General features: G+C 44.4%; 1 protein-coding gene and 1 long non-coding RNA gene across 4 annotated transcripts; both read right to left on the reverse strand.

The window, feature by feature from the left end:
• Positions 1-456: 456 nt before the first annotated feature.
• On the reverse strand, positions 457-2,253 carry LOC127318052 (uncharacterized). Of its 3 annotated transcripts, XR_011748947.1 has the most exons (6): positions 1,748-2,253; positions 1,544-1,671; positions 1,033-1,066; positions 872-947; positions 576-786; positions 457-482 (listed from the first exon to the last, which is right to left on the reverse strand). It is a non-coding gene; the product is annotated as an uncharacterized lncRNA (long non-coding RNA). The 3 variants fall into 3 exon arrangements; XR_011748946.1 differs by having other exon boundaries at positions 872-1,066; XR_007861644.2 differs by having other exon boundaries at positions 872-1,671.
• Positions 2,254-6,518: 4,265 nt separating this feature from the next.
• Positions 6,519-11,583, reverse strand: LOC127318051 (ribonucleoside-diphosphate reductase large subunit). The gene is made up of 17 exons (XM_051348668.1): positions 11,206-11,583; positions 11,015-11,076; positions 10,843-10,930; positions 9,991-10,254; positions 9,667-9,907; positions 9,502-9,578; positions 8,993-9,163; positions 8,826-8,918; positions 8,572-8,721; positions 8,401-8,487; positions 8,160-8,324; positions 7,959-8,078; positions 7,641-7,843; positions 7,416-7,565; positions 7,177-7,324; positions 6,986-7,078; positions 6,519-6,890 (listed from the first exon to the last, which is right to left on the reverse strand). The coding sequence occupies exons 1-17, from the start codon at positions 11,431-11,433 to the stop codon at positions 6,789-6,791; spliced, it is 2,442 nt and encodes an 813-aa protein (XP_051204628.1). The 5' UTR covers positions 11,434-11,583; the 3' UTR covers positions 6,519-6,788.
• Positions 11,584-13,296: the final 1,713 nt, after the last annotated feature.

Raw genomic sequence — 13,296 nt, forward strand, 5'->3', positions numbered from 1 at the left:
GTGGGATGGCATTATAGTATCAAAATATTCAGATGAAATAGCGTTTCAGTTTCTGAATACACCATGGTTCTTCACAATGGTTTCGTCGCAAAATTGGTTGAAAGCTAGACCTACATTTTTTTGTCGTCCACATAGGAATCACTATGAACAGGACATCACCTGCATATATCATTCATTTAGCATGTGTAAATGTCATTTTGTTGCAAATATCATAGTGGGATGGCATTATAGCATCAAAAGCAACTAACCCCTTCAATATCCCCTGAAAAAATGATGAGCAGTTGAAATAGCTCTGTTCGATGCTTCCTTCAGAGGGGTCCTGCATGAAAAAAAACATGTTAAACTTCACAGATTAGATAGGGCCAAGAATAATCTGCACAAAAAGCACATCCATGAATGAAAATAGGCACTTAGTACATACCAAAAAATACCACAAGTGCAGGGAACCAAATGTACTCTCTTTAGCAAGCTTCAATCTATTTCTGCAATCAAATGATGCAGTTCATGGCAGTTTTTCCATGATTCTGCAGCTAGAATTGTCTTCTCAAATATACAAATTTAAAAGGGTGACTTACTCATATGCATTCTTAAGGACACCTCAGGCTGCCTATCCATCTCATATATGGGCATTGTTGTCTTCCCTAACAGAACATCAAATATTGCATCTTCTCCATCGCTAGTTAAAATATCCTTGTTGTACACCTACTGGCTAGCCACTCTTTCAAAACAAGGAGTAGCATCGCCTCGTATCCCATACTAAATGCCCCCAAATGATGGTAATTAATGCTGGTTAGAAGATAAAATGTGAGAAACTTTCCAAAAATCCAAGTAATGAAGAGAAAATATGATCCGTAAGAATGAGAATATGTACCTACAAAAATAGTGATCTTCGACATACCATACATGATAAAGAGCATCCCGATATAAAGCATTGGATCTGTTAATCTCTGTTTTGGGTCAGAGTAGTTACAATCATGACAAAATACATAGTAAAGTATGTAAAATATAAAAAGGCAAGGATTAATTACGTGCCAGAATTGGTGTTTGCAGAAGTCTCGGTACAGAACTGGAGAGATGTGAAAAAATCCAGAAGCACAGAGAAAACATCAATAAGATAGCACATGCAGCAATTTCATCATCCTTCAGTGCATAAGTGTAGCATGCATTGCATTCAAGACTCATGAACGTAACAGATAGATATAAGATAACTTGGATGTGAGAATAACAAATAAAAATTACAAAGTAATAAGTAACAACAGAGAAAATTCGGATTGTGCTGATGTTTATGCACATATTTAATGGAAATGCAGGGCTTAGATAGATAGCTGAAAGCCACGTTAGGCCATACAACTTGTGTATGTTAAAGTTTGTCCATCATTTTATAGCTAGATAGAAAGAGATCTGAGATGGATGGTAGCCATTGTGTCGTGTTGCTGCAGATAGTAGCATTACAGAATAGCCAACGGCCTAAACCACCCTGGACTGTGCATCCTAATCCTAATAGGATTTAGTAACACAATAAGAACCGGAGAAAGGAACTTGCCTGATTAAAAGAAACTCAATTCCACGCATCATGTGCCCAAGGTAGATGTTCCCAAAATCATATCTTCCATTTGTTGATGACTCCTACAGATCCACCATAAAATTATGTTGCTCTCTTGGTTTCTGAACCTGAAACAAAGCAAGATAGAAAAATCAAGAACAAATGCATGTTTCTGAGATCGGGAGAGACAGGAGGGTGGCTTACCGTGCAAGATCAAACGAGGCGTTGCCTCTGCTGCCCCGCCTCGGTCCTCACGTATACACCACCCTCCTGTTCCTTTTCCTCCCAATGCTGCGCTCCAGCGAGCTCCTCCCCTCGCGCCGCTAGTGATCGCTTCGCCCCTCCCATCCTGTGACACCCGATCATGTCTTCTTCTTCGCGGACGGTTGCCTGCGCAGCTCCATCTCCCCCCCCCACCCTCATCTCCAAGCAGGAGGGGAAAGGGGGAAGAGGAGGGGGCGACCTCGCGGCCGCCGGTGAGTAAGCGAGCACTACAGCCTCTTGGATTGGTGTGTGGGAGGAGGATGCGGTGGCCCAGCGAGGCGGCGACTGAGAGGAGGCGAAGGGGCGGCAGCGGAGAGGAGGGGACGATGGGACGTGGACGGGGATGAGGATGGGGACGGCGACGGAGAGGAGAAGCACGCGGGATAGCGAACAACAGAGCGCTGGCGGCTAGGGTTTCCGTCGCTGTGGAGTTTTGTTTTACCCTGGGAGTGACTTGGTGGAGGGGATCGACTCCGGAATTCAATCGGGAAAAATAGGGGATAAACGGAAACAAATATACGGGCCACTAACTGCAGATCCGATCGAGCCTCTGGATATTTGTATCTTTTCATTTTATTTTATCCTCTGTCAAGTTTATACGGAGTATAAGAGTAGTCCATATGAATCATCGTATAAAAATTGTTTAGTAGTATTTTCTACATTATAAGCTGTTGGACGCAAATTGTCTAGTGGTAATCATATAATAAGTGCTTCTTCGTATTTTTCTACTCCCTTCGATCTCTTTTAGCTGACTCGGTAAATCAAAGTTAACTAAAAGCGATCAAAGTATGAGTAGCGGAAAATTGACAAAAACAACAAATATCGCACCTAGTATAAACATATGGTGTGGAATAGGGGTGTAGGGCTCCTACTGCCATCAAAGGCTGGTGTTATCGTCGCTGCTCATCCCGCGTGTCTCCTCTAAGAAGAAAATGTGATTGCTCATGCTTCCCGTCGGTGCACTGTTGTGCGGTGGATCTCGGTCCTTATCGGCGAGAGGTCTTCGTTTTTCTTTGTTTTGTTAGGGTTTGTGCCCTACTCAAAGATGTGGTGGTGGCGGCAGATGGAATTAGGTTCTTCCCGTCTAGCCCCCGTTTAGGCGATGCGTATAGCGTTATCGGAGGGCGTGTGGAGGTCTGTCTCCGGATAATCCCGTTGGATTTGGTTGGTGCTCCTTTCTGATTTATGCTTCTCTTCATCAGCGATGGTTGCTTCTCTTGTGAGTTGGTCCTATGGGGCCCTAGCATAATGAATTTTTGTTTATCTACTTCAGCAAGCTCTACTAGGATAAGGTTTTCCCGCTCCAGAGAGGAGGAGCAAGGACAGCGGCGCGCCTTTGACTCGTTCGAGTGCTTGTAGTTGTCACTAGGTAATCCAAAGATCTATTTATAATTTTTATTACTTTTAGATTTCCTTGTATTTCTGCTAATGAGAATGAATAGATCGGTGGACTTTTCCCAAAATAAAGTTGTAACTTATTGTCGCTCAAGCAAACAATCATGCATCGTTGTAACACACAACCAGAATGAAGTCCAGACACATACTCTTTTCAGATTTCCACATACTTCCTATATCAGACATCTTTAAATTTCGTTGATCAATATCCTATAACTTTGACTATCATTTTTATTTATTATATGTTTATTAAGTTTGTATAAATACATATGAAATGAAATAGATATGCAACGATAATAGAGCTATACCATTTATATATTCTAAAACCATATAATTTGTATGTCTTAAATATATAAGCAAATTGCTATATGTTTTAATCCAAATTAATTGTAGATATAGCATGCATAAATTATGTAATTAAACTAATCGTGAAGACTAACAAAGTAAATAAAGAATTAGCATGTAAACATGATAACTAATCATATCTACTCCGATTGATAGAACAAGAAACTCAAACAAGATCTCAAATAGAAAAGACAAGTGTATGGTGCAGTCGGACCTACAACGTTGGTGTTGATGTTGTCACCCACGTCGATGTCATCGAAGAGGTTGTTGACGTTCGGGACTAAGTCGTTGTCAGATGATGTGGTGTTGCCAGTAGTCTCGCTAGAGCGCTCCCCAAAAAATTGGTCTCCCCTCATCCCTACAAGTCTACCAGTGGCGGGCTTCTAGAGGTCTATTATCCCATCTTTCGATGTGCGTCGAAAGATGGGATGGGGAAGACGTGAGCGGCATCGTAAAGTTTTGGAAGAAGGTAGTCGCATATGTTGTGCTGCGGCGGCTAGGGTTCACGGATTGAATTATATAGTGCATGTCGGGTAGGTTGTGGGTAGCAGTCCACGTTCGATTCAACACAGCACAGGATCCATAAAACAAGAAAGTTAATGAGTCATAGAAATTAATTAATAGATAATTTTTCAAACAGTAAAAAATTTAAGCACGGCTCGGTTCAATCCATGAAACACGAGCACAGCGCGTGCGTCGTGACAAAGCAGACGGCAGAGGAGAAGTGCTTGTGAATTTTTTTCTCTTCTCACTCACTTAGTTGGTGCGGAAGAGCTCACCTTATAAACCACGGAATCTTTTCCAACTAGCAATCTAGAACTAAACTTCGATCCCACCTCTTGTCATGTATCAGCGGGAGAATTTCAGAATTTGTATTTGGCTATGGGCTAAAACCCACTACCATATTTCAGCAGTGTGTATGAGTATGAGTAATCAAAGTTGTGCATCAAAAATCATATTACAACGTGTCTCATATTTTGGGACGGTGTGTATCTAATGGCGTGTTATCACCCTCACAAAAAAATCTAATGGCGAGTTATGCGAAAATACAAAGAGAGAATTCCTTATTTGACACTATGTTAAAATGTGGTTCCTTATTTGACACTGGTTTTTTTTCTCTTCCCTATATGACACTTGGTTAAAAATTTATTCCTTATATGACACTCTAGTTCATTTTGAACATTAACGGTGTTAAGTAGTGGCATGAAAAGACACTTTTGCCCTTGTTGCATTATGTGACCAGATTTTGTACGCTCCTAAATAAATCATGTTACATAAATGACAATCGAGACAATATATGATAAATCATGTTACATAAATGACAATCGAGACAATATGATGCATATATATCATGCCCTATATATATTTTGGCCATCTCAAAATTAATTTCCCCCAAATCTATTTACATGTAACGAGTTGAGCCTATGCGTCTGTGTGATTGAGTCCAGCACTCTGGCCATACGGGCACCAGCATGGTGGCGTGAAAATCTACCCTGACATCCAAACGTACTAGCTTTGCCTCCCAAACCAAGTACTTACATCTAATTATCTATCCAGACTAGCCGGCCCAAGAATCATATGTATGCGTACGCGTAGATAAGCACCGTTGCTGCAGTTTGAGTGGGAGAAGAGGATTAATTAGGTGCAAGTGCTGCCATGTGTAGCAATCACCTAATCACAAATCCTTTTCCGTTTTTTCCTGCCAGGTTCACGTGATTATTTTTTGCCGTGGGTTCCGATCAAACGAGCTAGCCCACGAGCCAGGCTTTCATGTACATGAATCCATCAAGTGACCAAGATGCTTGCTTTCCACATATGGTTCTAGCCGTATCTGATGAAACCAACACGGACGTACGGCTCGCCATAGAAACACTGGGTAACCGCAACCCTTCACACTTTACACAACGATTAAGGGTAGTTTTGTCTCAGCTGACGGAAGAGACTAACGGAACCAACGGCGATGTCATATAAGGAAAAAAGTTTTGACAAGGTGTCAAATAGGGAAGAAAAAAAAGTTCAGTGTCAAATAAGGAACCACATTTTAAGATAGTGTCATATAAGGAATTCTCTCAAATACAAAAGGGTTGCGTCAGAAAGGATAACAACGACCATTTGGTATATCATGTCTTATTTGTTGTGTACTTGTGTGCGCACGGCTCTAACTTCAACGTACACGGCTTACATTTTGATTAGTAAGACTAATCAGAATGGAAAGTAGCATACACTAGTATCATGCACATAATACTAATTTAACCTACTCACTTCACTAGAGTTTACACTATTTACTATTTTAGTAAAATCTCAATGCAAAATTGTGTACTTAATATATTTGTCATTAAGTTTGCTAGTTTTATGTGCTACGATACAGTCATATTATGATACTCCCTCCCTTCCGATTTATAGGTGTTGCCAATGTCTAATCTAGGTGCGCATCTGATCAATGTGCACGGCTCCGACTTTAGAGTGACAACACAGAGCGTGAAGACCAAGAGGCACACGCTGAGAAGACTACCAATACATCGCCATGATCGGTTCTAACTAGAAAAGCGATGTAACGATGGAGAAGACAGAAGAATGGTGCAAAGGATCTCGGGTCTCCTCCAAATGATGCCCCTGGTACGTGTCCTGGCAGGAATGTCAGAATTAAGTATGCTATAGTGATCATATGATGCAATCATATCCAATCACTGATTTTCTCCATGTGTATCGGGCTGTGAATTCTTAGACATGTGTTCTTAGGAGAATATTCAGCTTTGAATTCGACCGAGAATATATGAGTTAAATGCGTTATCATGTTCTACATCACATGAAGTTGCAGTTTAGCCACTAAGTGTGCGACAAGACATGGACCAACAACGCCCAACTAGTATATTTAATTTAGAAGTAATATTCATGAACAAGGAAACTCTACAGGAAAAATCTCGTTCATAAACTAAACATGTGCTTCTGGAGACCATTGCACATTCGTATGTATACGAAACAACAGGACAAATTAATAAAACAAACCATAGTACATATATATACAGCTGCAGCAGCCCATGTGTTTCAATGGTACAAATACAACACAGGCCAAAGCTGGCATCTCAGCGATCAAGGGCTGGACAGTAAATTAACTGAATCTTAACCAAACCATACATCAACAGCTCGTTTCTCACATTATTGAACTCCAAATGACCAGCCAGTTGGGTTGTGTAATGCTGCTATCTTTGAGAAATAGATGGGTGTGATGTTGTGGATGCATCTAGCTTCCACAGGCCAAGCACTCTTCCCGGTTGTTCAAGGAACAGACAACCTGTGCCATTTTTGCTTCATCATCTTCCTCTGCCAGTTTGACATCAGTGTCCTGCAAACAAATTGAGTTTTTTATACTGAGTTTGTGTTTGTGTGGCTGGGATCAAAAGACAGAACTGATGTGAAACCAAGGATTGAATAACGTACCCCGTTAACCTTCAGAAAGCCTGTATCCACTGTAAACTTGATAGCATCAGCAGCTGCCCGTGTTCTTAAATAGTACATCCCAGTTTTCAGGCCCTGGCATTAACCAAGATTAGCTTATCAATATGGAGATCCATTTTAGCAAGGCAGGATATTTACTGCTGAAGGTTCAAAATTCAAATGATGGTTATTACCTTGGACCAAGCATGGAAATGTAATGAAGTTAGCTTCGCAAAGTTTGGTTGGTCCATGTGAACATTAAGGCTCTGACTCTGATCAATGTAGCATCCACGATCAACAGCCATGTCAACCAACGTTTTCTGCTTGATCTCCCAAACAGTCCTGGTGCAACAATTGAGTAGAAACATTTAGATATATAAATAGCAATTATGTCCAATAGAATAGAAGGCAAGGGTTATGAACTACTACATACTTGTAGATTGCCTTGAGATCATCAGGGATTTCTGTCATCTTTTGAACAGAACCATCTTCATAAATAATCTTGTTTTTCAGAGCAGGTGTCCAAATGCCCATCTCAGTCAAATCATGGAGAAGATGCTTGTTAACCACCACAAACTCTCCACTGAAAGAAATGGAAGAAAATCAATTATATGCACATGGAGTTCAGAATGTGAGCACTAGGACTGCATTTAGAAACCTTAGAACCCGTCGACTGTATATGTTGGATGTGTAAGGCTCAAAGCACTCATTGTTGCCAAGAATCTGACTAGTGGAAGCAGTGGGCATTGGAGCAACAAGAAGAGAATTTCTCACTCCAACTTTAGAAATAGTCTCCCTTAAAGCTGGCCAGTTCCATCTGCTCGATGGCACTACATTCCACATGTCAGGTTGGATAATGCCCTGAAAAGGAAGTTGGTAAAGAACAAATTTTAGGAAGATCATACTTTCACCCAGTCATTTCAAACATTAGACTGCTTCAGTAATTAATGGAAGGTATTTGTGGAGAGGGAGAAACCTTGCTGACAGGGCACCCTTGATATGTTTCATAAGGACCTTCTTTAGCAGCCAGTTCAGCAGAAGCTTTCAGAGCATGATAGTAAATAGTTTCAAAAATATCCCTATTCAACTGCTGAGCCTGAAAAGGGGGTTTCTATTTGTTACATATCAGCTATAACCAGAAAGGAACAGGTGCCAGAGTTGATCTGGGAAAAGGTACCTCAGGTGAATCAAATGGCATGCCAAGTAACATGAAAGTGTCTGCCAAGCCCTGAACACCTATGCCAATTGGCCTGTGTCGCATATTGGACCTCTTTGCGGTTTCAACAGGATAATAATTCACATCGATTATCTTGTTTAGATTGTAAGTAATAGTTGAAGTAACCTGGTATGACCAACAGTTTATTAGAACATTCATTGAAAGGACGGAAATGGGAATCTACAGTAGGAACTGAACAAACCTCGCCCAGCTTGTCAAAGTCAAAGTATCTATTCTGTGATCCATTGCTACCAACAAGCTTAGATGGATGGGACTCTATAGGGACACCCTGCAATACAAGTTTATCATAAGGCATAAGAATGCAACCTCTAGGACAGTGGTCAAAATTCAGCCAAACACTGAGAATACATACCTTTTCCCTTACAAAACGTGGTAAAGCAATAGACGCTAGGTTGCAGACAGCAGTTTCCTCAGGACTTGTGAACTCAATTATCTCAGTGCACAAGTTTGAAGACTTGATTGTGCCCAGATTCTGCTGGTTACTTTTCCTATTGCATGTATCCTGCAGATAAAAAAGAGTGATAATAAATTCCTGGAACCTGATCATTGCCAGTATCTTAATCTGGAATCCAGACTCATGTACTCATTGTTTTGCTGCTAATGTACCTTATAGAGCATATAAGGTGTTCCAGTCTCTATCTGTGCCTTCAAAATGTCGAACCACAGGGACTGTGCTGGAATAACTTTCTTTGCCTTGCCCTGAAACAAGGAAGTAAATTTCTGAAGACTGTTCATGCTTAACTCCATATAGATGAATAATGTTTTAATCTTACTTCTCTCTCATATTTCTTGTACAGGCCCTCAAACTTCTCGCCCCAGGAATCAGCCAACCCTGGAGCTTCATAAGGACAAAACAGGGACCAATCCTCATTATTTTGTACTCTCTGCATGAATAGATCAGGAACCCAGAGACCAAAGAAAAGATCCCTTGCACGATTCTCCTCCTGTTAAATTGGCATTCATCAGAACACCTTCTAGATATATGATATGATAGAAATAAGGATCACAAACAAAGAACATACATGTGGCATAGTAAGTAGATAATTATTAAAAGCTTCTATATTATGCAAAATGCAGTAATAAGTATTATACCAATATTCAATACTCTTGTAAGGGCATAAATTGCAGCAAACTAAGACTCAGAAAGGCATTCACAGGAGGCCACTATTTACTGGTAAAATGTAGAATGCATTGTCATAAAGAGTGCAGGAGATTTGAATGGTTAAAGACAGTTTAAGAAGTAAAAAAAAGGTGATTAGATAATGTTGGATTAACATCTTACCTTGCCATGGTTCTTTCTAAGATCAAGGAAATCAAAGATATCAGCATGCCAGGGCTCCAAGTACACAGCAAAGGCACCTGTTTTTTTTGGAAGATTGAATGAATTTCAGGACCCATGGAATCAGAATTTGTCACAAAATCTGTTTGATAGAAGAGTAAAACCTACCCTTTCTCTTGCCTCCACCTTGATCTACATAACGAGCAGTGTCATTGAAAACACGCAACATAGGAACAATCCCATTGGATGTCCCATTTGTTCCTCGAATATAACTCCCAGTGGCACGAATGTTGTGTACTGAGACACCAATTCCTCCAGCAGATTTGCTGATGACAGCACATTCCTTGAGAGTATCATAGATTCCCTCAATGCTATCATCTTTCATGCAGATGAGGAAACAGCTGCTTAACTGCATCATGTAGGGTGCAACTGTAAGTAAACGATTTTCTTTCATGATAGAGGTTATCAAGGGTGACAGATTACACGCTGTACCTGCGGCCTGGGGGTGCCAGCATTAAAAAGGGTTGGCGAAGCGTGAGTAAACCAGCGCTGGGACATGAGATGGTAGGTTTTGATTGCAGAGTCGATGTCGTCCTTGTGTATCCCTACCGAAACTCTCATTAGCATGTGCTGTGGCCGTTCGACGACATTGCCACCGAGCTTCAAGAGGTAAGACCTCTCCAAAGTCTTGAAGCCGAAGTAGTCATAATCAAAGTCTCTGTCGTAAATAATCTCGCTGTCCAGGCGAGAGGCGTTCTGGAATCAAATGCCACAACATCAGAAGCAGGATAAGACACAACGTGTACTACTCTTTATCATGGAAGAAACAGAGCATAGCAGAGCAGGGCTCATTAAGGATTTAAAATACAGCACATAGTTCTATAGAGATTAAATACTACAATGGAAGAGTAAATTCAGGGCAACAGTTTCTTTTGAATTGTTTGTCCGTAAATAATCTCGCTGTCCAGGCGAGAGGCGTTGTGGGATCAAATGTCACAACGTCAGAAGCAGTAGTATCATGGAACAAACAGAGCAGAGCAGAGCAGTGCTCGTTATTTCTTATAAAATTAAAATAGTACTACAACACATAGTCATACGGATATTAAATACTGCAACGGAACAGTAAATTCAGAGCAACGGTTATTTTTCAATTGTCTGTCCGTACTACTGGTAGTATAATAATCTGTGAAAAGACAGTAATCTTCAGCACGTACTACGAGTAGTAGTAATAATCTATGCAGAGAAAGGGTTATTTTCAAACTGTTTGTCTGTACTAAGTAATAGTCTACTATAAAATATAGACAGTTATCTTGAGATATTTGCTGTCAGAGAAAAGTGTCTCACCTTCATGATGACTTGGTAGATATCCTCAGCAATGAGAGGGGACATGAGCCCAGATCTCTCGTTGTAGTGCTGGTACATCTCCTTGATACTGCAGGTACGCATCCCAAATTCAGAGCCCAGTACTACATGAATCGAAGAGAAGGAATCAGAGGAATGGCTGGTGTCCACTTACGTCTCGGAGAATGACTTCTTGGTGCTCTTGTGGAGGTTGGACACGGCAATCCTGGCGGCAAGCTGCAGAACGAGCACAGGGAGACGTCAGTCAGGTTCACCATTCAGGCACCAGAAAAACGGGGGAGCCAGCTGAACGGAAGAGATTGTTTGACAAAGGGATGGATCGGTGCGCGTCTGAGGTAACCGTACCGATGCGTAGTCCGGGTGCGATGCCGTGAGCGCTGCTGCCGTCTCTGCGGCGAGCTCGTCGAGCTGGCTGGTGGTGACGCCCTTGTAGACCCCGGCGCAGACCTTCTGCGCGACGAGCACGGGGTCGCAGTGGTCCTGGCTGAGGCCGTAGCTGAGCTTCTTGAGGCGCGCCGTGATCTTGTCGAAGTGCACCGTCTCCGTGCGGCCGTCGCGCTTGACGACGTACATCTCGGCCGCGCCGCGCGTGGGAGAGGGGCCTTCAGGTGGTTCGCGCCGCCGCCGCCGCCGCCGCGGTGTGGATTGGGTTGGGAATGAGGGGGGTGTGGTTGGTGGTGGTGCTGGTACTCCCGTAGTAGGGTTTGGGGCGTCGCGCGGGGGTCGGGTTTAAATGCCTTCCTGGCGCGCGCCGCGGCAGTAATTATGCGGAGAAATGGAGGTTTTTTGATTTGGGAACGGGGCTGGCGCGCGGGAACGGGGAGCCGTTTTCCCGCGCTGGTTTTGGCGTCGTGTTGGAAACGAGATGCAGACCAGGCGGGCGTGGTGGGTAGGCCCGTGGGGAGTGGCGGGAAAACCCAGGACGGGGAGCGTGCGTGCTGGGGCAAGAGCGTGTCGGGGTTCGCGCGCGGGCAGGCGGCCGCTGATTTTGGGTAGTGCGGCGTGGACTTTGGGGAACCGTTGCTATGATTGGCCCCTGCCGACCCGTTTCTTGCCCGAGAAGATGGCGGGATGACCGTTGCTTCAGATCTGCAGCGGGGGTCGCATCCCGAATCCAGTTCCAAGGAAGTGTGCGGGAGAAGGAAACCAGCGTACGTAGATGCTGATGCGGTAGCACTTCCGGCCATCTCCACCGGGGCGACGCATTTTGGACGTCCGTCATGTTCGTTTGCGTTGGTCGAAATGATCAAAATCGTCCGTGCATCGGAGGTGGCTCCAGCGGAACGACGCATAATTTTTTTCCCATTCATAGTCATAGTTTACGTTAATAAAAAACATAAAAAGACCATAAATAAACCTAGGTACTGCCTACTGGTTGTCGTCGCTGACGAGGTCGATGAACTCCGGCGTCAGCCATGGAAGCTGGTACGTCGGTAGTGGAGGAGGTAGGACAGGCTGCGACAACCGCGGCTAGGCCGTCGACTGCGCAGAAGGCTGTGGTGAAGGTGGCCAGGGATCCCAGGCCGGAGCGCGGTCGCTTGAACGCGTCGGCGTGGCCAGAGCAGTCGCGGGCCTACCCTGCAGCAGCGCGGACTCGCGTACGTCGGTAGTGGAGGAGGTCGAACTCCCACGTTCCAAAGGAGATCCAGTTGTAGGAGTTGAGCTCGTACGCCGGATCTTGTTGGAGATCCGGCGGCAAGATGGCTCGGCGGCGGCGCACCTCGTCCCGGTGCTCTCGGCCCTCGCGTAGAACTAGGGGTACCGGCACGCGCCTGGAGTTGAGGTACCAGCCTCCTCCAGGAAGGTTTGCGTCCGGCCATGGCACCGGCCGGTTTTCCTCCGAAAGGTGACGCACGAAGCCGATGCGGACGTACCGCCCGATCCGTGGCTTCTTGCCGGACCGCGAGCCGCTAGCCTCGTGATCGTTCTTTGTCTTGCGGAAGGGCTAGCATTTCTTCCTCATGGCGTCGGTGGGGTAGATTGTATTGGCTCTGGCAATGGTGTGGCCGGGGAAATGGGCACCAACAACGTCCCTTTAAGAGTCTCGGAAGCCATATCGCCTTCAATGTCCTGCCACTGCGACGCCGCCCAGCTGCGCACGCTCGCGGAAGCCGAGGCGCGCCATTAACGTGACCCTGGAAAGGCTACAGCGTGCCGCCCGTAAGTAATACCGCGGAAGACGAAGCAGTTGTGTCCCTGACAAGCGGGCCCGTGCGAGGGCCGGGCGGACGACTGCTGCGTCCGCGCAGCGACGCAAACCTGGCGCATATTTGGGCCACGTTTACGTCGCCGCGGACGGCCCGGTCACTATGTGTCGCCCCGCTGGAGGTGATACCAAACGCATTTTTGGGGGCGGACGCAAACTCGGTCGCTCAGCGTCCGTTTGCGTCGCGCCGCTTGAGATGCCCTTCGGCACAAAAAGAATTGAGTGTTCTG

This window comes from Lolium perenne, chromosome 7, assembly GCF_019359855.2.
Source record: "Lolium perenne isolate Kyuss_39 chromosome 7, Kyuss_2.0, whole genome shotgun sequence".
NCBI lineage: Eukaryota > Viridiplantae > Streptophyta > Magnoliopsida > Poales > Poaceae > Lolium > Lolium perenne.